We start from the raw sequence: 27,967 nt of genomic DNA on the forward strand, positions 1-27,967 counted from the left end.
CCCACTCCCCTTCCTTTGCCCCATCTTCTTTGTATATTATCCTCAATTTCCCTTCCTTTATGATTTTATTTTTCCCATTCTAACTATTCGTTTTAAAAACATTTACCGTAAACGATAAAGTGTTACTTTAAAAGTGTACATATTAAGCTGCCTCAGTTCGGGGATTTCTTGAATCTTTGAGATTTGACTGTACTTGTTAACACCCATTCTTTATAGATTTCACTTTTGATCGCTCCATTTATGTATTGGGCGCTCTCCCAATTCTTAGATACACCTGTTTGATTCTTTATGTAATTTTATAATCCTTCCCCCCCTCCCCCACCTCCCCTATCCTCCACCACATTCCCTTTCCCTTATACTCCTAACCTTTCTTTTTAAAATCTTCTATTCCCACTTCCCATCCTCCTTGCTTTCTAATCAAAATCCTTCCATTCGACTTCCTCCTTTGTAAAAATTTTATATTTTCCCTTTCACCTTCTTTCACTTTCCTTTTTATAATTTTTAGCTGTATGAAAAGTTACATAAATAATCAAACTGGCTCGCAATCCCTTGGCCTTGATTCTGCATAACTAACTCATAACTAGACATGTACAATTAGCTCCAGTTTTTAACTTTAACTTTAATTGCCAAAATGGCAAAGGATTTTAGCATGAGAGCTTGCAACCTTTGGATCCTGAAAATGTTTGAAAATGCAATGAATATATATGTAATCGGCACTGTTTCTATATTCGCAAATATGTAAACACAGCAGGATGTATACATAATATAAACCTTCATATTTCTCCTTAACTCATTACTAAACCTTCTTATTTCTCCTAAAATCATTACTAAACCTTCTTATTTCTCCTAAAATCATTACTAAACCTTCTTATTTCTCCTAAAATCATTACTAAACCTTCTTATTTCTCCTAAACTCTTTACTAAACCTTCTTATTAATTCCTAAAATATACCTTTTATTAATTCTCCGACAAATTCTGTGGCAAACTAACTCTCTATTTTTTTTATTTCTTTATCAACTACACAATCTAATTTCTCCGCAGCCCGTTACTTCCTGAACCTTGTCCAAACCCTGCAACCCCGTTACTCCGGGATAGGATGGAAAGTGTAGAGATGGTATCTCTGCTCCTGTAGTAATATTTAACTGTATGGTAGAGCTGGCAAATGTGTAACGACAGTTATGAATTGTCAGCTGAATCCAGATGGAACCAAGATACTTTTAAAAATAAATTCTCATCATCTTCATGCATTTTCTGTTTGAACACATAGGGTTTAGTCGTGGGTAGAAAGGTTGGATAGAAATTAGTTGAACAATACATTATATTGTTTAACCTTATGAACGCAAATGGTCATAAATAATTATAATCAGGGTTGGGATAGAGGGGAGAAAATGGTCCCCTGCTGGGAGATAATCAAGGTTATAAATGACAAAGAGTGAGAATATGGTTGAATATAAAGGTTTGTTTAGTCAGGTCAAATAGAGTTGAGCACCGGGTTCAACGCGGTGAAATCTCAGGGAAGATCGTGTCTCAGAGTCTCACAAACTCCCGCGTTTTCTCTCCCCCCACCCTATCTTTTCTTACCATTATACCCTTCTGCCTTCCCTTTACTCACATTACACTTCAATCCTAGCACTAAATTCTTTAGTAAGTTTTGAAATATTAAAGGTTTACATCGTTAGGTTGCAAAGATATAGGAATTTAAACAATTTAAGTTAGTGGCAAAGACACAATTCTTTCAAATTCTTACTTTTTAAAATTATTAAATTCTGTATTTAGAATTTTTACTCCTTTTCAAAAAGATGTCCTTCTTTGGAATAAATTCACTTCCGTAAAGAAACAATTTTAAAACATAAATATATTTGTATATTTTATATTCTAAAAACGTTGTTTGAAAGGGAGAAGGGAGTTGATAAAAGATATTAGCTTATTAGGCTTGGATTTCCGTATTCCATAGTTGTAAATGATTTTATCTTTTTCAAAGAATTAGCATACATGCATAATACAAGTTTAAATGAAAGGTTTTTATTTTATGAATCTTAAAGTTAAATCTGATCTTTTTGGGGTGAGACTTAAAGAGACTGTAAGCGTGATTACAAGTGACAAGATGACAATACCCGATTCACAACTGTACTCTTTGTCTGATCAAGTTGGGATTTGGTAATGACTTGCGGAATTCCTTGTCTTCAAGAAACTAATTGAGAAATTATCTGAATTAAACACTTTCGAGCCATCTTTGCATGGCTGGAGGCTCTCTTAAAAATGCGTTTACAGTCCCTTTAACAGACAGCTAATTTTAATAAAAGTTCTTTGTTTACAGTCCCTTTAACAGACAGCTAATTTTAATAAAAGTTCTTTGTTTACAATTCAGATGATTTAAATATGATTGTTTGCGTTTTTGCTCTTACGCCATTTCATGTAACATTTTTATTTTGTCAGGATTATAAAAATGTTGGATTTTACAGAGAAATTTCGCATTCCAATTTCTCAGGCGTCCTTGCGAGGCCGTTCGTAATCAGAGTTCAGAAAAAATAGATTATTAAAACTTTATGATTAAAAAAAATTTTCAAATTTTTTTCAGCTTATTTGTTTGTTGTAGTTCATCAATTTTTTATAGATATATTTATTTCGCGCCATATTTTGGATTATTTTCTGGACTCTGATTCTGCGCATTTTCTCATGATTTATAAAATAGTCTGGGATTAGACAATAAATGGTTTTTATGGTCCAAGAACAAAGAATGTGTTTGTTACTCCGTGGAATTTATGTATTTACCAGAAAATGGAGAAATTAAAGGTTTTCATTCTTTTCAAACAAGCCATAAATAAAGAAATTATACAATATGAATAATGTCGATAAAACAAGATAAAAAGCGGATTCGTGTTGGAATTCATATAAGTTGTATGCACCTTGCTAACGGTTCGGATTATTTCCTGGTACTAAATCTAGAGCCTATGCCCTGTGAATCCATGCATATGCCTGAATTGCATCAGAAAAATACGAGTTCTTACATCTTCATTTTTCTCTATTCACGAGATTGGGTTGAACTCTGCCTGCAGTATGCATGATACAGGATAGAAACTTGGAAATATTTAGTATGCACCGAGCATTGCCCCCTCCCCCCTACCCCCATTCCTAAAACTTCTTATTTTTNCTTCCTCCTCCTCCTCCTTCCCCCTCTGCCTCCTTCTCACCTCTTCCTCAAGTACTGAATCACCCCTCGTGGAAAGGAATGTATATAACCTAAAGCAGTCTCTAGAAAACGACGGCAGCCAGGGAATCAGCAATTCAGGCAGTTTCAGCCTGTTCAGGCCTATACACCGGAAACACTAGGCATAGACACACTCAGATAGATAGATATCCCTGCATTCCAAGACGTTGTCATTAGAAGTAGAAATCTTACAATGTCTGGTTAGAATAGGATTTAACAAAGAAAAAGAGAGAAATGGGAAAATAAAGACAAGTTGGGCATATAAAGAATGAGGAGGTCAATAATCGCATTATACTCACATAAATATGTTTTTTTTTCATACTTAATGTCAATTTCACATGGATATTTACAGATGTTTGTTTGCTATAAAGTGTTCAGATTGGAAATATACAGGGTGCCCCAATAAACATGGGAATTCAGTGACGAATTCGATATCGTCCTTTCAAATAATTCTTTGATTTAGTATGGTGATACCTACTGAGAAAGCTGTAATCTGTAAAAGTTTCGTATGCTATGTTTACATTTTGTTTGTTTATGTTTTGAATGCATACGGTTGTACTTAGTAAAACAAGAAGATTGCAGTATTCAAACAGTGTAAACTTGTCCGTCTTCACTGTTCATCTAGCGGATACATTATTGATAAATCTTTACAACCATTTACCGTTTTCATAAATTAAACTCTAGCAGACACAACTATATTATGGCTTTTGAAATTATGGTATTGCAATGCTAATTCAAAACAAAGACGATATCGAATTCGTCACTGAATTCCCATGTTTTTGGGACACCCTGTACAATATACCTATCCGATCCCAGTTTTAAAAATTGAGGTTTAAAAATCGACCCCACTTAAAAAAAATATTAAAAGATTAAAACATAAAATAAAAAATTTGAAAGAGAAATAGGTCTTAAAATGGGAAGAGTAGTATGGAAGTTCGATCTAAAAAGGAAATTAGGCTGTAAAAAAAAAGAGATTGATTAGACATTGAAAATCCAACAAAATAAGAAAGAAAGAAAAATAAAGAGAAAAAGGAAAAAGTCTGAAATATGATCGGTTATAAAAATACCATTCCATTATCATTGAATTTAAAATATCAGAAAAAATTTAATTTGAAGAATTATTCTCGTCATGACTGGAAAATATTTGAAGAAAAAAATGAATATTTGACAGAATATTGCTATTGTTAAAATATTAGAAAATTAAAGAATATTCAGGTGCGACGTTGCTTTATGGTACGTTAAACTTACCATAAATTTAAACATAAATTATCCCTTCTTCAGACTGAATTAGACAAGATTTTTGTTAAAATCTTTGGAGAAAAAACGACATCTTTCGATAAATATAAAATACTGGTGGCACGATGAGTCAATGGTTCATACGAATTTTGGAATTTGAATAAAACGGGTTTCTGGGCGGTTATACTATTTCAATTAGGAATATCATGTTCTAGTAATATTGCATGCAAATTGTTTCTTGATACTTAGACCTATACATAGGTAGACCTAGATACTTGGGGTATACCTATACCTATACATAGGTAGACCTAGATACTTGGGGTATACTTAGACCTATACATAGGTAGACCTAGATACTTGGGGTATACTTAGACCTATACATAGGTAGACCCTATATATATATATATTTACAGAGGTAGATAAAGCTAAATTGAATAAACATAGATAATTAAATAAACATAGTTTGATTCTTACACTTTACCCAAAACCTTGACATAAAGTTCTTAGTTTTTAATTTTTTTCTTTATAATCCCCAAAAAAAATTTAAAATTTGTTTAGACGTTTAAAACTCCAGTTTTCTTAAAGCTACACATTTGCAACCTTGGGATTTACACAGCTTTTGTTATTTAAAAAATTTGTCAAATGGATTCACAAGAATTTAAAGTGTGATAAATCTAAATTCTTTGACAGCAGAATAAAAAGTTAGAGGGATTAGAAAATTATAGTTTGAGGCGAGTAATCGGCTCCTCAACAACATAAGATTTGTCAAGAAAAGTTAGCGTCATTTAAGAAAATTTAAGTAATTCAAATCTGTTTGGCCATCTTTGTAAGTTTAGGATTGGTTTAGGAGAACTGGCAAGTCTGGCTAAGTAACTTGATGGTTCGCGTTTAAATAAATTTTCTCAGAAGAACATGGTATACCTAAACGAAGAGTGGTAAATATAAACTTGAAAACAGTTTTTACCATTAAAAGGTTGTAAACCCTCTTAGAGTCATGTTGAATTTAAATCAAGTTGAACTTATTTGTTAAAAAATCAATACTAACCCCTAAAAGTTTAAAGATTATTGATTTCATGAATTCCAAAAAAGTTCGTAGAAAGAGACCATGATGAAGGGTGAACATAATGCAAATATTGTTTAATACAATAGAATATTAATAATAACAATTAAACCTCTAATGGATTGTTTTGAAATCCTAAATTGCAGAAAATAGCCTTGCTATGTCTTATGGTTTCATAACAAGACTTGTAACCCCTAAACCCCGCCCCCTCCCCTTGGTTGGAACAACCCCCTCCACCTTATTTATGGTTTGGCCATGTTTCAATTTAATTTCTCGCATTGTTCAAGTTTTTTTTATATTCTTTGCTACTATTTATCTAACAGAATTCCCAATTGTTTAGAAGTTGCACTTCCCACATTCACCAGACTAGTGTACACCATATACATTCATTCATTCATTCATTCTATAGAATAGTGGACACCATATACATTCATTCATTCATTCATTCTATAGAATAGTGGACACCATATACATTCATTCATTCATCCTTTCTATAGAATAGTGGACACCATATTCATTCATGCATTCATCCCTTCTTCCTAATAGTGGACACCATATACATTCATTCATCCCTTCACTAGACTAATGGACACCATATACATTTATTCATTCATTCATCCTTTAGAATAGTGGACACCATATTCAATCATTCCTTGGTTCATCCTTCCTCAATAATTCATATACTAGTTTTGTGGACACCTAAATCATGCATTCATTCATTTACTAGACTAGAGGATACTTTATAATCATTTAATAATTCACTTACTAGACTAGTGCAGTACACCTTATTCATTCAATAATTCATTTACAAGATTAGTGGACACCTTATTCATTCATTCATTCATCTACTAGACTATTGGACACCTTATTCATTCATTCATTCATCTACTAGACTAGTGGACATCATATTCGACATTCAATAATTAATTTACTTGACTAGTGGAAACCTTAGTAATTCAATAACTCATTTACTAGACTAGTGGACACCTTATTCATTCAATAATTCATTTACTAGTCTTGTGGACACCTTATTTATTCAATAAATCATTTTCTGGTCTTGTGAACACATAATTCATTCATTTATTCATTTACTAGACTTGTGGACACCTTATTCATTCAATAATTCAACTACTAGACTAGTGGACACCTTATTTATTTAATAACTAATCTACTTGACTTGTGGGCATTTTATTCATTCATTCTATCATTAACTGGACAAGTGGATACTTTATTCATCCCTTCATTCATTTACTTAACTGATTGAAAATGTATATATTCATTCATTATTCAGACTTTTGGAAACATTACTCATTCATTCATTCATTAACTAGAAAAGTGGACACAATATACATACATTCACTCTCTAGACTAGTGGACACCATATACACTCATTAATTCATTAATTCATCCTTTTGACTAGTAAATGCCTTATTCATTCATTGTTTCATGATCTAGACTTGTGGACACCATATTTATTCATTATTTTTTTCACTCAGGCTTAATATCCTTCCTTCTATTCTTTCTACAAACAGATTTTCTTCTTCCCTCCATTTTTTCATCCACTAAAATGTGCATAGAGTCTTCAAATTTAACGTTTTAATTTTCAATTAATTATAATCGGACGTTTATTCAACGACTCAGGATTAGGCTCAGTGACTTTGCTTTGTTATATGTTGAATATTAGGCCTGAAGGTTCACATACTAATGAGTAGTTTCACCCTGGTACAATATTTACATAATAATGATAGAGAACAGGAGAACTAACGGACAACACTCAAACCAAAAATGGTTTTTAATATTTTCTATGGTTTTGAAACCAGTCTTGATCTATCTTATTCTAAATACAAGGAGGGATAGTTCTAGTAGATCTAGTATTGGAGTAGGCTAGGACGTTTCTAGTAAATCTAGTATAAGGGTAGGCTAGGACGTTTCTAGAAAATCTAGTATCAGGGTAGGCTAGGACGTTTCTAGTAAATCTAGTATCAGGGTAGGCTAGGACGTTTCTAGAAAATCTAGTATCAGGGTAGGACAGGACAGTTCTAGTTAATCTAGTATTAGAGTAGGATAGAACAGTTCTAGTAATTCTAGTTTCAAAGTAGGAATAGACGGTTCTAGTAAATCTAGTTTCAGAGTAGGAAAGGTTTAATATACAACATATCAGGGTTTGGTGGAGTAGGACGTTTTAATATACAACATATCAGGGTTGGGTAGAGTAGGAAAGGTTTAATGTGGAAAATATCAGGGTTGGGTGGAGTAGGACGGGTTTAATATACAACATATCAGGGTTTAGTAAAGTAGGAAAGATTTAATATTCAACATATAAGGGTTAAGTAGAGAAGGAAAGGTTTACTATACAACATATAAGGGTTGAGTAGAGTAGGAAAGATTTAATATACGACATATCAGGGTTGGGTAGAGTAGGAAGGTTTTAATATACAACATATCAGGGTTAGGTAGCTTAGGAAGGGTTTAATATACAACATATCATGATCGGGTAAAGTAGGAAAGATTTAATATACAACATATCAGGGTTGAGTAAAGTAGGATAGGTTTAATGTACAACATATCAGGGTTGGGTAGAGTAGGACAGGTTTAATATTCAATATATCAGGGTTGGGTAGAAAATTTTAGGTTTAAGATACAACCTATCAGGGTTGGGTAGCTTAGGAAGGGTTTAATATACAACATATCAGGGTTGGGTAGAAAATGTTAGGTTTAAGATACAACCTATGAGGGTTGGGTAGCTTAGGAAGGGTTTAATATACAACATATCATGATCGGGTAAAGTAGGAAAGATTTAATATACAACATATCAGGGTTGAGTAGAGTAGGAAAGATTTAATATACAACATATCAGGGTTGAGTAGAGTAGGATAGGTTTAATATACAGCATATCAGGGTTGGGTAGAGTAGGAAAGGTTTAATATTGAACATATCAGGGTTGAGTAGAGTAGGAAAGGTTTAATATACAACATATCAAGGTTGGGTAGAGAAGGACGGGTTTAATATTCAACATATCAGGGTTGGGTAGAAAATGTTAGGTTTAAGATACAACATATGAGGGTTGGGTAGCTTAGGAAGGGTTTAATATACAACATATCATGATCGGGTAGAGTAAGACAAGTTTAATATGCAACATATCAGGGTTGGGTAGAGTAGGACGGGTTTAATATTCAACATATCAGGGTTGGGTAGAAAATGTTAGGTTTAAGATTCAACATATGAGGGTTGGGTAGCTTAGGAAGAGTTAAATATACAACATATCATGATCGGGTAGAGTAAGACAAGTTTAAGATCCAACATATCAGGGTTAGGTTGAGTAGGACAGGTTTAATATTTCCGCTGTAAGAATTGTATTGGGTTTAGAATGGGTAGACAACAGGTTAATTGGTGGTTTAAAGACTATCAAGAGTTTCACATCCAATTACGAAAAGGAAGTGCATAGCAGCACATTGTAATAAAACTTTATCTTAAAACTTAAACTCTAAATCTTGCTTTCCCTCTCTCATATATGTCACACAAAAACCATGTAAAAAGTCCTAAAACCGACAAGATTCGCCGAAGATCAAAATTATTTTGAGTTTCTTATACCTGGTTTCTTATACCTGGTTTCTTATACCTGGTTTCTTATACCTGGTTTCTTATACCTGGTTTCTTATACCTGGTTTCTTATACCTGGTTTCTTATACCTGGTTTCTTATACCTGGTTTCTTATACCTGGTTTCTTATACCTGGTTTCTTATACCTGGTTTCTTATACCTGGTTTCTTATACCTGGTTTCTTATACCTGGTTTCTTATACCTGGTTTCTTATACCTGGTTTCTTATACCTGGTTTCTTATACCTGGTTTCTTATACCTGGTTTCTTANACAGCAGAATTAAATTTGATCATGTCTTTTATTTTTAGAATTTCAAGTTTCAGAAAAAGTGGATCTGCGTGTGCAGCATAACCGTTATCTGCTAGAACTCGTAGAGCTTTTTTCTGAAGAGTAGATAATTTTCCTAATCTACTATTCTTCATTTTTCTTTTTCAGGCAGGATGTTGTGGGGAGGAGGGTTGGATCTCTGGATCTGTATATCCATAATATTCATATCAGTTCTACCCGCAGCGCACACTGCTCCTGTTGAAGATTGGCCTGAGGATTCACAACTAGCTTTCCCAGAAGAAGGTCAGCTGAATATTCTATGACAAAATATCTGTTTTTGTGTATGTATGCTGCGTTATGAAAATGAGTTTTTCCCACTAACTCTGATTTTGTAATCCCTGTATCTTTGCAGGCCTGAGGTATTTCAAACTATAAATTCTGTCATATCAACTAATCTAATTTGAAATATCGAAAGTTTAAATCATAACGTTGCAAAGATATAGGAATACAAAAATTTGAGTTTGTGGCAAAGACTCATTTCTTTTAATTTCTTTTTCTCTCTTAAGTCCTTTATTTTTCAAACCTTGAACTTTAAAAGTGTTTCCATTTTTTTATTACTTTTTTGCTTCTTCTTCCTTTTTCATATTTTTAACCAAATTCCTTTTGATTCTTGTCTGTCATTAATATTTTTCAACCTAACTCCATAATTTCATTCACATGTCTTTGGTTCTTTAGTTATCTGATATTTAAACCCAGAACTGCCTTAACTTAACCTCTACCATTGTATCTTTCTTCTTAACATCTTCAATTCTGTTATTTATTATAGTTACTCCCCACTTGTAAAACCAAAAAAGAAGATACAGTGAGACTCATAACACTGTGGAAAAGGAAGACATATTTATCAGTCGTATGCTTATATAAAGACCGAGTTTTTTTCTGTTACTTGAAAACCAACTTATCAAGTGATTAGGTCTGTGTACACTGCACCATTTCCATCTAAAACATAACTTGAGGGTTGGGCAGTCATCTTCTTATTATATTGTTTTACGAGTCTTACTCAATTCCGACTAAGTCATATTAAAAAGAAAATTATTACAAACAGTAAATATAGATCGATAAAGTGTTTTTATAGATGGTAAAATTGCCTCTAACACCCTGAAGTAGGATTATTGTTTAAACACCCTGTAATTAGAAGTTATTATTTGTACATCCTGTATTGGTGTCTGAACACTCCCTAGTTATAGTTCTGACTACTGTGTACAGATTCAATACTTCATATCATCCTGATGCATCACGTGTCAAATTTGTCTTCGTGGAATTTAATAAAAAATTCTACTCATCTTCGGCGTAATTTTGTTGCTTGAAAACATGGTGATAACAGTTTACTTATTGCCGAGCATAATTCCAAGTGGCACTTAAAATTAAGGTTTATTTGTACAACGGTATTTAATATTTAGACTTTTAAAGGGACGTAATTTCAAGTGACCTTACATGCAAAGATGGCAACGTGCGATTCACTACAGTACCCTTGAAATATTTATCCGGTCAAAAATTTGAGAGATTTTGAAATTTTTCTACGTTTAATTATATAATTTTCAATATGCTTTCCCGCAGCAGAAATGCGCAGGGTACTTTTGTATAGAAACCAGTTTTCTAAATTATAAATATCTGCCATCTTTCCATGGAGGGTCACTTAAAATTTGCGCTTACAGTCCCTTTAAGAAAAAGATGACGGAATTAAAGTGACTGTTGATAAATTAATGTTTATGTACCTATGTACAGGTTGCTACTACCAGTACAAACACTATGATGAAGGAGAACAGATTATCACAAATGAACCCTGCCTGAACTGTACATGTCACAACCAAATGCTCATGTGCTTCCTCAGGTCAGCATCTTACATAAAACATCCACACCATACAATACAGGGAAAAAAGCCGATGCAATTACGGTTCAGCGTTCTTTAGAATTTAAAGAAATGATAAAATAATGTTAAAAAGTGAAGAAGAATATTTAAACTAATTCCAATGATCACGAAACCTCTGTAAATTCAACACGAATGTTTAAAAGCAATCTTTCAGAACTTAGTTTTTGTTCCCGTAGTGTGATGATGAGCAACGAGGGTGGAGGAGGGGGGGAGGGAAGAAGGAGAAGGGGAAACTATTCATTTACCAACCCTCATTCTCCTGATAGCTTTTCCTCTCTCTCCTGCTAACGCCCTCTGTGTTTTTGTTCAACCTATGATCAATTAGAAACCATGTTTTTGTTCCTCCAAAGAACCTGTAATTGTTACAAATTGGAGACTGAACACTCGGCTTTCTTTCAATTAGATTTTAAACAAAGATAGACCGCGCTGTGCGTCAAGAAAGAAATTTCTAATCTACAAGAATACATTATGGATTTATACAGCTTGTCTACACGCAACTAAACACAATATGAATATCTATAGTTTTTATAGAAAATGTTCCAAAAATTAAAAAAAAAATTCTTTGCAGAGTATGTCCTTTTATCAAACCTGTTGGTAAGGATTGTATAGTGGAGAAGAGCGAATCTCAATGTTGTCCCACAATTACTTGTCCCCCAGGTAAGCTTGTCCCACGATATCTTGTCCCCCAAGTAAGCTTGTCCCACGATATCTTGTCCCCCAAATAAGCTTGTCCCATGTGCCACAATCGCTTGTCTTCCGGATAAGGTTGCCCCATGTTCCACTTTTCGCATCTTCTGTATATCCTGTATCTTGCTTTTTGTTTTTTATCAAGACCATATTACCTGTATCATGGTTACCTATTTCTAAATACACGTGAATCAGGACCACCAACTAACCTGTATCATGGTTACCTATTTTTATATACACGTGAATCAGGACCACCAACTAACCTGTATCATGGTTACCTATTTTTATATACACGTGAATCAGGACCACCAACTAACCTGTATCATGGTTACCTATTTCTATATACACGTGAATCAGGACCACCAACTAACCTGTATCATGGTTACCTATTTTTATATACACGTGAATCAGGACCACCAACTAACCTGTATCATGGTTACCTATTTTTATATACACGNCATCACTTTTCTCTTTGCCCCGCTTCCCTCCCCTTCATTCTGTGTGCCCCCTTCTTAAACCTAATTTTACTTCCAATGTTATTTATCCTCAATGTCTACATGATTAGCATCAATCCCTCGTAAAATTTTATTAAAGTTTTCTCCAGTTTTTAATGAAATCTATCATCCTTTAGTATCAATCCTTCTCTTCAGATTTCAGTAACCTAGTTCATATTTCGTTCCTCCGAATCCTATAATCTCTCTATACCTTTGTATTCGAAGTTTGAGCTTCATTTTTCCCCTGGAAAGGTTCAGCCGAATTTTTCTTCCAAATCTCACATTCCATTCTTTCTGTCAAATCGAATTCGCACTTTCTAACTTTCTAACTATCTAACTATCTGTATATGTAACTTTCTAACTATCTAACTATCTGTATTTGTAACTTTCTAGCTATCTACCTACCTGCCTCTGTAACTTTCTAGCTATCTAACTATTTGTCTAAGAACTTTCTTACTTATCAACTGATATCAGAAGAACTTTCTAACTTCCAACTAGTTGTATAAAAAACTTTTCAACTTTCAATCTGAAGAACTTTCTAACTTTCCTACTATCTATCTGGAAAATTTTCAAACTTTCTAACTGTCTAACCAAATAACTTTCTAATTCCCTGATTATTTATCCCATGAACTTCCCTCTAATTACACAACTTCTGAGTATTAATTTACTTCACTACTTTCTAACTCTCACATGATGTCCTACTTTCATACTTTCTCACTCTTTCAATATCTAACCCAGAATTGATCATGATTCTACTTTACTTGCTATCTCTTTAACTGTCTAACCCAGGGGTATATATTTTCAAGAATTGATTATGATTCTACTTTACTTGCTATCTCTTTAACTGTCTAACCCAGGGGTTTATATTTTCAAGAATTGATTATGATCAAGAAATGGTTTTCTATGATCTAGATTGAAAAGTTTAGTCACTTTTTTAATACTTTCACCCCTAGATTCATGTATTTTTGCTAATTTTTTATAAATTTTTCACAGTTCAACGAATAAAACCCAAAAACATACCTAACATCTGGGGGGAAATGAATTATTTTACCCACCTTACCCACCAAATATCTATTTAGAAATCCATTCTTCTAATCAGCTTTCCAAAAATCTCAACACAGTAAAATCCTCTTGTGTGCACTTATGAATATCTTCGAGGTTTCCCATGATGCATAGGTCACTCATTCCTTCAACCTTAATTTTGCAAACTCTTATGCGAGTGCATTCCATGGTGGCATACCATCCCTTCCCCCATACCCACCCCACCCTCTCTGTGTGAACTTATTTTGAAGGTTCATCACCCTTCTATGGCATGTACAATTATAAACTCTAAATTTTGTAATTGCCCTGCATGCATGTTGCGGTGAAGAAAAGTTGTAATTTTTCTGTAGTCAAGCCTTTATAACTTTAATAGTTTGTACATCCTTTAAGTTTATGGACCTGAGAATATGGGTTGTTAAATTATTAGAAAATATTGAAGACTTTGCTGTAAACCCTAATTCTACACATTAAATAACTTTAAATAATATATCTAGATACCTACAGACCCCCTGAACCCTTGTGATCTCTGCTACTGTATCAGAAACCATACTGCCTGTGTTATGCAAGAATGCAGTCTAAAGGTAATAATGTAAACAATATTAATTCAAATCCATTGAAAGGGTTTTAAGAGCGAGGTAGATTTATTTTGTCAATTAAGATTCACACACCTATGTATACAAAAATAAACAAATATGATAACTTGGTTTATGAGCTAAATAGTTAAAGAAAGCCAGTATAAAGAATTTATTTTATATAGACCAACAAAATGTTATGTTTCACAACAAAGAATATTTCTAAATTTCAGTTGTTTAACCAATTTTATGGAAAATTATATCGTATACTAATAAAAAAGTATTTTATCATTTCAGGAAAAAATTCATTTTTTTCACAACATTTTTTTCAGGTTGAAGGATGTGAGCCGATCTATCTAGATGGAGTGTGTTGTCCTGTTAAGTACATTTGTGGTAAAAAAAATTTTTATACAATTTTTATTTGGTTGATGATTTTAGAGGATTAAGTCTCTTTATGCACAGATATAATTTTGAAAATAATTCAACAACTTATGTGCGTTAAACTTTATTTACCACTTTTACTTTTTGTAGCCCTGGATAGGAACCTTTTAATCGGCAAAACTATTGCTTAAATTAGACTGTACGGTTAATTTCAAGTGACCCTCCATGCAAAGATGGCAATGCCAGATTCACAACAGTACCCAGCAACCTTTATCTTATCAATAATAAGAAGATATTGTCGTTTTCTAGGTTTTAAAGTGAATGATTTCTAGCAGTAGAAATGCGCAAATTACTTTTTGTAGAGAAACTACAATTGAAAATTATCAATTTTCAAAACTACAAAAATTGATATCTGATTCATTATCGACCATAAAAAGCTTTTAAGGGCACCGTTGTGAATCGGTCATTGACATCTTGGCACGAAGTTTCACTTAAAATTACGCTCACAGTCCCTTTAAGGTTCTGATTTCAAGGAGTATATAAACAGAGTATGAAAAAGTCGTCTTCAATCTTGTCGTGCGGAAAAATGAAATTTTTTGTCATTTTACTCTTCAAGCTTCAAGCTGGCTAAGTTTATAAACAATGATGATAAATGTTCTATAATTTAACCCTAATACCTTCTAGCGTTAAAGCAATTTCACACGTAACCAAGTCTAAAAGCCTCCTTTATACAACCAATTAAATGAAATTTAGACAGGCTCCCATTCATCATTGATTATCAAACAGTAAGAGTCATTTTTAAAGTATAAAATGATATTAATTAAAGAGCGGATTCTCTTTTAGCTTTTTACATATTGATTATAAACACTGCTAAGGATTTTATAATATGTATACAGTTATATCTTTAGAAATGGGACCAAAGGATTTGAGTCTTTGCCACAAACTCAAGATTTTCAAATCTTGATTTCTTTGCAGCCCAATGCCGTAGGCCTTAAATATTTCAGACTATGAATTCTGGTAGATCAAATAATCTAAGTTTGAATCAAGTTGCTAAGATATAGGGATTAGAATGTTTGAGTTTGTGAAAAAGACTCAATTCCCTTTATGAATAGTTAAACTTAGCTAAACCACATCTCATAAACTTGAACAAAAGAAGTGGCTCAACCTAGTCTATATAGTTCAACTATGTACTCACAATTTATTAAATCTGATCCTTTGACACAAATATCTGTTGGAACATTTACAAATATGAGATACAAAATCTGAATAAATATACAGTGAATGACATTCATTTGGTAATGACTGTTCAACCCCCCTCTTTTTCTTCTGGTGAACCAGCACCTGTTACACGAAATTAACCAGTTTTTACTGGTTGAATTCAAACCTTCTGTTAGTTTCTATACTTTAGGAATTTCTAGGTTACATTTTTCAAATTCCATCGTGAAATTATTGAATTGAACACAACCACAGCAAGAATATTGCCATGAAAATCATAATTTGTTTGTTCTTTGGTTGGCTGTGGGATAAGCCTTATTGCGTAATGAAATACGGCTTATCAATAACTTATTTTATTGGTTCAGCAGAATTCATGATTTTGCTTTCAAAACTAAAATATTACTGTAAACGGTTTTTAAAAATCTCTGATTTCATTTCAATGATTAATTCAAAATCAAAAAATTCTAACCTTGCTCAAATATTAAATTAATCAAAACAATCGACATTTTAATTATTGTAATCCAAAACTACAGAACTCCATATAATGCTGTAAAATATGAAGAAAACATTTTGTGTATAAAAGAAAATGTTTACTGCAGGAACTTGAAAATTAACTGGTTAAGCAGCTAAATTGCTGTGCTTAATGTTAGTTATTCATTGGACAACTTGAGGCTAGCAGTTGTCTTCCTATTTCAAAGTTTTTGGCTTTTACTGTAATACTTTTCTAATTAGTTATACTATTTTAGAGAATGGACTTGGATTAGCTGGACCCATTGATACTGACGAGAAAGAAGATGAGAATTCTGTAACAGTAAGTTCTACTGAACTAGGCTGTTATTCTAACGGAGACTTCTATGCTAACGGAGCAGATATTGTAACCGAAGACCCCTGCGAGCATTGTTATTGTCTGAACGGAGATATGGTTTGTGCAGTACAGGAGTGTATGGGTCCACTAGAGGGAGAAACAGATAGCTGTGAACCTCTGCCAGCTCCTCCGGGTCAATGCTGCCCTGCTGAATACAACTGCCGTAAGTTTTAACCCTATTTTCTGGGGGTAGGGGTTTGAAAGTTGTACACGTAAGAAAAGGTATGCCAAGGTTTTCATAGGTTTTTGAACATTTTTATTATTTTTTTTGAATGAAAAGGATTTTTTTCAGAGAGCATTTGTATTTTTTTCAGTTTTCATTTTTTCATATTAAAAAATATAAAATAGTTTTTTTTTTAAATACAGTGGCAGAGATAGTAATACAAATGATTTAATGTATTGGTCAAAACTAATTTTACGTTAAAATTGCTCAACACTTTTTAACACTGTTTTCCTTAGGTCCAACTGAAACTACATCTGTTGCATCTGAAACTACTATTGTTTCTGTGCAAAACATCACAGATGGAGGATCAGGTCTTAAAGAGGAGGATAGATCTACAACTGCTGTCGGAGAACTATCTACTACAGAAGCTACCACTGGAGAATATATATCTGAGGGGGAAACAGATGCTACCTCCACTGACGGTCCAGGAGTAACAGCATCAGAAGTTCTGGATGATCAAGAGGTCACAACTGATGAAATCCTTGCTGATGACACTAATGACTATACGGATGATGTTACTACAGAGGAACCTGCAACAACTACAGTGTATGCTATTACTGATGCTCTGAATTCTTTTACTTCTACAATTTCATCAATTCTGGGCATTTCAGAGGCTTCTGACAGCAAGAACCCTGCAGAGGAAACTCAAGATTCAGAAATTAACCTAGCTGCTGGATCAGGAGCACCAATCAGTGATAATACTGAGATCACCAGCACTGATAAACCAACTGCTGAAATTATAGATAAAGAAGATAACCTGGCTAACACCAAACCTCTTGTGAGTCAACAAATGGTTGAAGACATTCCTGTGATTCCTGAACCAAATGATGAAACAAAATTTGAAACAACAAATGGTTCAGTATCTGCTGCTGAACCCATCCAAGATGATCTTTTTTCAGAAGAAGGGGAAAATGTTGATTTAACTTCCACAACAAGACCTGAAATTCTAGAGGATGATTTTGATGACACTGTTGACACCACAGAGTCTGCAATAATTGATAATGATACAACCACAGATATCAGTGAGAACGAAATTAATTTAACCTTTACTGTTGGGTCTGATATTCAAGAAGATGGATTAGAAAACTTACAAACTACCACAGACTCTATTTCAGAAATTGTTGCTGAAGAAATTTTAACCCAAGATTCGCTTTTTGGAGCCGATAATATGTCAACACAGAAGCCAGAAATTCAAACAGTTGAAACCAACCATGAACTCGCAACAGAAAATGCAGATAATTTTGAAATGGTTTCCACTGATGAGCCCACAACTGCAACCAATGACCCAGAGAGTGTTGAGTTTTTCTCTACAACAAAACCTGAAATTCAAGAAGACGACATTGATGATGAGTATACAACTGAAACCACAGATGCTTTAATTACTGATGGTATAAGTAATAATTTTACAACTGGAACAAGTGATGTATCATCAACCATTAACGCTACAGCTGAAGAAATTTCTACTGAAGATACTCTCTTTACTGAAGATGGGGAAGCTGTAGATTCAACTACTACAACCAAGCCTGAAATCCAAGAAGATGAAATTGATTTAGATATTACTGCAACAGTAACATCTACTGAAGATAACACAAATGCTGATACTACTTCTACACAGAAGCCTGGAATTCAAGCGGAAAATGTTGAGGAGGACTTAACCACTGAGTTCACAGATTCAGCTTCCACAGAAGATTCTCTATTTAGCATAGGGGAGGAAAATGTTGATTCTACTTCTACAACCAATCCTGAAATTCAAGAAGATGACATTGATGAAGGCTTTACACCTGAAACAGCAGATTCAACCACCACTGAAAATGCACTTAGTGAAGAACTGAACACAGAGGATGGTCTCTTTGACACAGGGGATATAGATATTGAAGCTATTTCTACTACCAAGCCGGAAATTGGAGAAAGCAACATTGATGATGAGATTTTATCTGAAACAGCAGATTCAGTAACTGATCAACAAACTACAGAAGATGCTCTGTTCAACGCAGGAGATGAAAATCTTGATAATACTTCTACCTCTTCATCTGAAATTCAAGAAGATGACATCGATGAAGACTTTACACCTGAAACAACAGATTCAACAACCAATGAAATTGCAGTTAATGAAATAACTGCCAAGCCAGAAATTGGAGAAAGCAACATTGATGATGAGATTTTATCTGAAACAGCAGATTCAGTAACTGTTCAACAAACTACAGAAGATGCTCTTTTTAACACAGGAGATGAAAATCTTGATTATACTTCTACCTCTTCATCTGAAATTCTAGAAGATGACATCAATGAAGACTTTACACCTGAAACAACAAATTCAGCAACCAATGAAAACGAAGTTGATGAAATAACTATCAAGCCAGAAATTGGAGAAAGCAACATTGATGATGACATTTTATCAGAAACAGCAGATTCAGTAACTGATCAACAAACAACAGAAGATGCTCTTTTTAGTACAGGAGATGAAAATCTTGATTTCATTTCTACCCCTAAACCTGAAGTTCAAGAAGATGACATCGATGAAGAGTCTACAACTAAAACGACAGATTCTGCAACTACTGAAAATGTTAATGATAAAGACCTAACTACAGAAGATGCTCTTTTTGAAGCAGGAGAAGAAAACGTTGATTCTATGACTACTGCAAAGCCTTCCATTCAAGAAGATGGCATTGATGAAGAAAATAAGACTGATTCAGCTACTTCTGAAAATACAACCGATGAAGATATAACCACTGAAAATTCTCTTTTTGGTGCAGATGAGCCTTCCTCTACTGCAAAGCCCGAAACTCAAGAAGATGTCATCGATGAAGAATTGACAGCTGAAGCTGAAAACACTACAAATGAGATTCTAGCCCCCCAACTTCCTCTTTTGGGAACAACAACATTAAATCCAGATGTTAATACAGAAAAGGAAGACAGTGAGACAGAAACTCCTGATATCGCTTTTGATGATACATATGATTATGGGGATGAATATTTTAATGGAAAGCCGGTGTATGAAGATGATTCTGATTCTAGTACAGGTAGCTATGTTACCTCAGATGTAACAGAACAAACTACTGATACCACTGCTTCAGTATCAGGTATCCTTTCCAACGATTCAAATCTGACATGCATAAGTGAAGAAGGTGTAAAATATGAGGAGTTGCAATCAGTTCCAAGTTCTGACCCTTGCAATCTCTGTCAGTGTACCAGTGGATTGATTATTTGTGCTGTTCAGGAATGTCTGGTTCAAACAAATGACAATTGCATTGCTTTGCAAAAAGCTGAAAATGAGTGTTGCACAAAATATGATTGTTCTGGTGATGTTGCAGCTACCACTGCTTTGGATACTGGAGAAGGACAAACAACTCCATCTGGAATTACAGAGGAAGATAGCAAAGGTACCTCAGCTGCAGCTACTGGTGTGGAAGAAACAACTGCATTTGGAATCACAGGGGAAGATGCTGATGCTGCTACTGATACAGCTATTGAAGAAGGAGAAGCAACTGAATCTGGAATTATACAGGAAGATAATAAAGATAACACAACTACTGCTTTTGGAGAAGAAGAATCAACTGAATCTGGAATTACCAAGGAAGATAATGAAGATACCTCAGCTACTGCTGAAGGAGAAATAGAAACAACTGCAACTGGAATTACAGAGGAAGATAGTGAAGCTACAACAGCTGCAGCAAACAGTGGGGGTGAAACAACTGCATCTGGAATAACAGTGGAAACTGCTGAAACCATCACAGTTTTAGCAGCTGGAGAAGAAGAATCAAATGAATCTGGAATTACAGAGGAAGATGCCCAAGTTACCACTGCCACAGCTGGGGGAGAAGATGCAACAACTGTGTCTGGAATAACAAAGGAAGATGCTGATCCTTCCACTGCTACATCTGGGGGAGAACAAGAAATAACTGAAACTGGAATTACAGATGGTACTGCTGAAGTCACTACAGCTACAGTTGACAAGGAAGAAGAAACTACTTCATCTGGAATGACACTGGTGGATGCTGATGCTACTACTGCTATAGCTGATGGAGAAGAAGAACAAACTGAATCTGAAAATATAGAGGAAGAAGCTCAAGCTACCATCGCTACATCTGGAGAGGAAGAAGAAGTAACTGAGTCTGGAATTACAAATACATCTTCTGAAGTCACCACAGCTGCATCTGGCGGAGGAGAAGAAACAACTGCAGCTGGAGTTATAGAAGATGCTGAGGCTACTATTGCAACAAATGATGGAGAAAAAGAAACAACTGAATCCGGCATAACAGAGAAAGAGGATGAATTTTCCTCAGCTACAGCTGAAGGAGAAGAAGAATCTACTGCATCTGGAATTGCAGAGAACATTGCTGAAGTTTCTACAGCCACAGCTGCTGGAGTAGGAGTAATAAATGAATCTGGAATTACAGCTGAACCTGCTGAAACCACCACCACTTCTTCTGCTGAAGGAGAAGAACTAGTTGTTTCTGGATCAACAGAATATGATGCTGGAGCTACTGCTGCTACATCTGGCAGTGAAGAAGAAACAACAGCATCTGGAATTAGTGAGGAAGATGCTGAACCCACCACTGCTTCAACAGGAGGAAACAATGAAACATCCCAATCAGGAATTCCCGATACTGGAGCTGAAGCTACCACAGCTAAGACTGATCAAGTAAATGACACAACTGTTCCTGGAATAACAGAAAATAAAACTGAAGTCTCTGTCTCTGAAGAAGTTAAAGAAGAAGAAACAACTTCATCTGGAATTGCAGAAGTTGATGACAATACAACTTCAGGCAAAGAAGAATTGACAACAGCACTTGAAAACACTGAAGATAAGGGAGAAGTTACGACTACTTTATCAACTGGAGATGAAAACAATGTTGGAGAAGAAGGAGATGCAACAGTTGACACACTTGAAGTAAATTTTGAAAGCACTACTGTCTCCATGAATGTTTCATCAGATAATATAGAAGAACATGGCCAAGCCCAAGTTGACCCTACCCCTGATTATCTCCTTTGTCTAGTTATGGGAATGGATAAATGTAAAAATCAAACAAAAGTTCCAGATTCTGGTTCAGATAAGGTAGACATGATAACTCCTACAGTGGGAAAGCCTTTGGAAACTTTTGAAATTGTAAATACTACTCTTGAAAATGGAACTTGTTTATACCAGGGGGCTATTTATCAAGATTTTGATGATGTACCGTCAACAAACCCATGTGATCTTTGCTACTGCAGTTATGGAGATGTTATTTGTGCTGAACGAGTATGTGATGTGCCTAAAGAATATGAAAACTGCAGCCCGCTTTCGCCTCCTGTCGGAGAATGCTGTCCTACCAACTTTGATTGTAATGAGATAATCTTTGGCCCAACAACCACAGGACTACCCATAGGGCCAAATGGAGAAAATGCCCCAAGTATTACAGCAGTTGGTTCTATTACTGCTGGATCCCCTGCCACAGCCCAGTGCAATTTAAATGGTACAATGTACAATAATGAGGCTGACATTGGGCCTCAGGGGTTATGTGACACTTCATGCAAATGTTTGAATGGAAAGGTTGAGTGTGAAAAGATGCAGTGTCATCCTGCTCCAATTAACATGAACTGTACGGAGATATACCTAGAGAATGAATGCTGTCCTACTTTCCAATGTGTTGGTGAAGAACTTCCTAGACCAGAAGCTGATTCCCATCTAGGTGTTACAGTTCCAGGGGTTGACATTACATCCACAGTTGAAGGAGAACTAGAGGTTGATGATATTACAGCTGAAAACATTTTACAAGAAAGTACAACAGGACAGAATCTAGCAGAGGAAACCTCATCTGTATTTGCAGATCCTACACTTGATGTAACAACTGTGGAAGATGTTCAGTATGACGACACTGATGATGACTTTGTATCCTGTTCCAAAAATGGGCAGTACTATGAAAATCTTCAGGATGTCCCAGCAGATGATATTTGTCAGCTTTGTCAATGCTTTGAAGGTGAAATAATTTGTGCCAAGAGAGAATGTACTACACCAGACCAATTCAAATTATGTCTGCCAATACCTGAAGAAGGCAAATGTTGTCCTTCATCTTGGAACTGTAATGTTACAGTTGATGCTGAAGCAATCAATGTTTCAAATGCTGAAGTTACAACTGCTTTAGTAGATCCTGAGGATATAGTAACCTCTACTATTCATGAAACTGGATATATTTCAACTTCTGCTACAACTGACATTGAAGATGCAAGCACATCTGCTACAGATGTAACTGGAGATGTAACTATTTCTACTACTAGTGTTACAGAAGATATTACAACTGCAGATACCACTGACATTAAAGATGTAATTAACACCGTTGGTAGTAATATAGTTAATATTACAACTTCTAATATCACTGACATAGAAAACGCAAGTTCTTCTGAAGTTTTTAATGCTGGTATTATTGAAAACACAAGTGCTTCTGCTGTTTTTGACAGTGAAAACTTGACAACTGAAACTGGAGACTTAACTACTGCTGAATCTGACAACGGGGATGTAGATACTGCTGCTGCAACTACTGAGGCTGGGGATGTAAATATTGTTGATACAACTAGTAAATTTGATGTAAACATTTCTGCTGCTTCTAATGTAGAAGAAACTACAACTATTGCTTCAAATGAAACTGGAGATGTAACTGATGCTGCTGAAAATGATGATGTTGAAACCACAACTTCCAGCCAACAGGGAAATTTTACTACAGAAACCAACACTGATACAGATGAATCAACTACTTCTACAATTATTGAATCTGTTGATATATCTGATACTTCCTCTTCTGGTGATAATGGATATGTATCTACCACTGAAGCTGAAAATGAAGATAATACTACACCTTCTACTTCTGATGATAAAAATACAGTTACTTTCAGCAACACAACTGATGAAAATAATAGCACTACCGATACAATTACTGCTTCAACTGAAGCCGAAGATGAAAGTTCTACTTCTGTCATTAACACCATTGTGGAAATAGTTACTGAATCCTCTAATTCATCACCTGAAATTGAAGATTCAACAACTGACAAGAATGAAGAGGGGATATCATCTGCAACTGCAGAACTTGAAGGTTTAAGTACTGATGCTACAACTGACAAAGATGTTCAATATGATGATACTGAGGATGAATATCATGTAGAAGGATCCTGCTCAAAAGATGGAGGATTTTATGAAAACCTCCAGGATGTGCCTAGTGACGATGTTTGTGAACTTTGCCAATGCACTAATGGTGAAATCATTTGCGCCCAAAGAGAATGTTTAATTCCAGATGAGTTCAAGGCATGCAAACCTGTAAAAGAAGAAAATCAATGCTGCCCATCATCTTGGGACTGTGATGTCACAAATAAAGAGGAATCTACAACAGAAAGTGAAGTAGGGCTCAGTAGTGTAGATACTAATGGTGTAACCTCTGATAGTTTAGATTTAGTCACTGATAGTTCCACTGACAAACATGAGGCAGATTTAACTACATCAGGTGAAATTGTTGACACAACAACTCTTAAAACCACAGACCTTGGAGATGAAGTTACCACTGATGTTGATATTACAGGAGATGTTGCCACTGATGCTGGTGATAAAACTACAATTACATCTATTAACACTGAGGCAACAACTGAAATTGATAGTGTTACTCTTGCATCTGTTGACAAACAAGAAGATAATGAATCTACAACAAGTGCCACTGGGGATGTTTCTCCTACTGAGGCTGAAGATACTACAACAGCTGAAATAAATGATCTTAATGATGTAACAACTGTTGCTACTGCTGAAGTTACAACTGCTGATAATGATAGTTTAGGTGTAACTAATGATGCTGTAGCTACAGATATCACAACTGGCATTGTAAACACTGATGATGCTGGAGTTGAAACTGTCACTGGAGAAATTAACACTACAGAAGCTAGTTCCTCCACTGGAGATGAAACAACTATTTCTGCAGTGAGCACTGGAGATGAAACTTTCATTTCCAATGCTAATTCTGTAGATGTAACAACAAATGCAGCCAATGTTGGTGGAGATACAACTACAGTTGATACAACTGACATTGACAAGGAAACTACTGCTTCTAGCAATGTAGAAGAAACCACGTTGGCAATTGTTGATGGGGAAGATCTGACCACTGAAAAAACTAATGATCCAAACAAATTAACCACTTCTGTTGGGACTGAGACTGAAGATGCAACTAGCACTAATACTTTAGAGATTGAAGATTCTTCAACTGCTGCTAATTCTGTGGGTGAAGATGTTACTACTTCTTCAAGCACAGATACAGACGATGTTTCCGCAACTTCTGATTCTGATGAAATCACAACTGATATTGTTAGCACTGATGGCAAAATTGAAACAACAGTGTCTTCAACTGACATTGAAGATCAAACAACAGCAGCTGCTCTTGCCACTTTAGAAGAAAATGAATCTAACACAACTGTTGCTGGGGATGAAACAACAGTTGGCAATGTAGAAATAGAAGTTGTAACTACTCATGCACTTTCTGAAAATGAAGATAAATCTACCACAGTTGAAAACGGAGAAGTAACAACAGTTGTTGCTGCTGAAATAGAAGATATAACTACTGCAGCAACTGTTTTATCAGAAAATGAAGTTGAATCATCTACAGTTAATGATAACGCTACTGGATATCCTATTTCTGAAGTAACCAGCTCAACTGATTATATAACTACAGTTGCATCAATTGAAAATGGAGATGCTACTGCTGAAGTTACCAGCTCAACTGATGATATAACTACAGTCGCATTACTTGAAAATGAAGATGCTACTTCTGATGTTACCAGCTCAACTGATGATATAACTACAGTTGCATCAATTGAAAATGGTGAGAATACTTCTGAATTTATTATCTCAACTGATGATATAACTACCATTGGATCAACTCAAAATGAAGATGCTACTTCTGAGGTTACCACTGAAGGAGTAACTACAGCTGTATCAACTGATAATGGAGATGGAGATTCTACAGTTGTGGATCTCACAGACACCACTAAGCTACCTATGAAAGATTTCTGTCTTCACAAAGGAATGGTCATTCTGAATCTGTCCGATGTTCCATCAAAGGATGCTTGTGAGCTCTGTCAGTGTGTTGATGGAGCAATTGTTTGTGCACTTCAGGAGTGCCAAGGTTCTCCAAGCAGTGGCTGTGTTTCCCTTCCCCTTAATCAAGGAGAATGTTGTCCCAAATATGACTGCACTGTTCCTGAAACATCATCTGAGTCTGGACTTATAAAAACTACCTCCAGTGCTGAAATTTTAGAAGATGACTCCGATGATTACACCACTGATGCAGAGAATGCTGATGGCACAGAAAAGGAAGATGATGATGAAGGAGCGTTGCCATCAGTAGTATCTGCCACCACCTCTGCCATTCTTCCAGTAGTTACCTCTCCCAAACCTGTTGCAACAACACAACTGACAACACTTTTGACTTCAGCTATAGCACAAGAAGGAGCTGTAACCACTGTGACTCCTGCGGGTATACTTCAAAATGAGGATGGTACCTTTGGTACAGCTAGTGGAGATATCTTAGGATATGAATATGATGATGTTGACTTTGAAAGTCTTGGTCCTGGAGCCTGTCTTTTTGAGAACAAAATTTATGTTTCTGCTCAGCAGATCCCTAGAGATAATCCATGTGATTTCTGCTTCTGCTTTAGAGGAGATATTATCTGTTTACAGCAGAGCTGCCCACCACCAATCCCAGGATGCACTGAAGAAATCATTCCTGGATTCTGCTGCCCCAGATATGAATGCCCTGTAAAAATGTCCATCCACAATGTTACAAGACATATACAGCATGCAGCCGAGGTTCCAAGCCTGGCCTCATGGTTTGGATTTGGTGCTAAGGAGAATCAGGTTGAGGATGAGGTTTACCAGACCGAGGTTAAAGGTTGTGAAGTCCAAGGAAACTTTTATGAAGCCGGAGCCTTAGTTGATGTATCATCTGGTCCTTGTCTACAGTGCAGGTAAAACTTTGAAATATTTTTAAAAATTTACCAATAAAGGACAAAATCAATATTTTTTCTAAATGTAATCTTTTAAGATGTGATTTTGAAGAGAAACTGGACTGTGAACCCATTGATTGTGAGACACAACCCTTACTGAAGAGAATGCTTAACATCAGATAAAGAAGTTGTCTGCTTCCGTTGAATCTTGTACCTAATTTACTGACCTGTGAACAGGTCTATAGAGATGGCATTGCCTCAGTTAACTGTGGATTCCTGGAGGCATATCATACTTGCTAGCCATTCACAGTGCCAAACCAGATACTCTTCCAAGTGACAGGACTTAAACATAGTATTCATTCTGCCCCCGTTCTAGGCAAATTAACAATAATATTATCTTAATAATCAAACATTTAGATGTTAGAATTTTTTCTGAGCAGTTCATGTTTTCAATATATTTAGTATGGTGATAAAAGATTTGAAATGTTTAAGTCGGTCAATTGGGTTTTGAAAAGGGTTAACGCTTAAAAATAATCAAACATGACTGGTCTGAATCTGGCGAAATCTGATGTGCATCACACTAAAGAATATTCCATGCTCTTAATTTTAGATAGATTTTTTAAAATTTGTGGATAAGCCTTTTTTAAATATTACATCTTTTAATTTGTTATTTATCAAGCTACACGGTAACCCTGCTCAAAAATGACAAATAACACCGGTTCCGGTGTAAATACTGTAAACTGTAAATAATCTAAACTGTTGATCTGTCGTCTTCCTGTAACATTTCTTCCCAAGAAAAAGACGACCAGCCAGCCTTGTCCAATGCAAGGAAGCTGTAGTCTCCTTTCAATCAATCAACCAATAAATGTAAATACTGTACGTAAAAATATTATCATTATTTAGTTATAATTTAGAAAAAAGGGGAAAATATTGAATTTTAGACAAGAAAGAATTTGATCAAATTATATATTTAGGATCTGCCATTGAATTTTTGAAATAATCCTTTTACTTGAGTGTATTTCTTTCAAGTGAAGGTCTTCATTTATTTGTGATTTTAAAACTGGTTTAACAAGCTGAAATATGCCGCGTGGCATGTGCTTCCATATTTTTTTGTCGTCTTCCAAACTCCTTGTAATTTTTGTGATAAACAAATTTGCTATTGTGCAACAGCAAGTAGGGATAATAGAAATAAATATATTATATGAAAAAACTTTATTTTTATCATGTAGATCGTAGATGTG

The 27,967-nt window shown here is 35.0% G+C and overlaps 2 protein-coding genes across 3 annotated transcripts in view; both read left to right on the plus strand.

Moving 5' to 3' along the window:
* The window catches only part of LOC111705720 (uncharacterized), a 46,807-nt gene extending 34,742 nt beyond the window's left edge, over window positions 1-12,065 (plus strand). For both annotated transcript variants that reach the window (XM_023478366.1, XM_023478365.1), the window contains exons 3-5: window positions 9,539-9,673; window positions 11,153-11,258; window positions 11,866-12,065. In XM_023478366.1, the coding sequence (XP_023334134.1) occupies window positions 9,544-9,673; window positions 11,153-11,258; window positions 11,866-12,022 (393 nt within the window). In that variant the 5' untranslated portion in view covers window positions 9,539-9,543 and the 3' untranslated portion in view covers window positions 12,023-12,065. The remainder of the gene's footprint in view (window positions 1-9,538; window positions 9,674-11,152; window positions 11,259-11,865) is intronic.
* A 1,764-nt stretch (window positions 12,066-13,829) lies between these two features.
* Window positions 13,830-27,647, plus strand: LOC111705727 (serine-rich adhesin for platelets). The gene is made up of 6 exons (XM_023478374.1): window positions 13,830-13,841; window positions 14,014-14,100; window positions 14,424-14,484; window positions 16,434-16,715; window positions 17,012-26,747; window positions 26,825-27,647. Exons 1-6 carry the CDS (start codon window positions 13,830-13,832, stop codon window positions 26,907-26,909), a joined length of 10,263 nt encoding a protein of 3,420 aa, XP_023334142.1. The 3' UTR covers window positions 26,910-27,647.
* Window positions 27,648-27,967: the final 320 nt, after the last annotated feature.

Source organism: Eurytemora carolleeae, unplaced genomic scaffold (assembly GCF_000591075.1).
Source record: "Eurytemora carolleeae unplaced genomic scaffold, Eaff_2.0 scaffold529, whole genome shotgun sequence".
NCBI classification, from domain to species: domain Eukaryota; kingdom Metazoa; phylum Arthropoda; class Copepoda; order Calanoida; family Temoridae; genus Eurytemora; species Eurytemora carolleeae.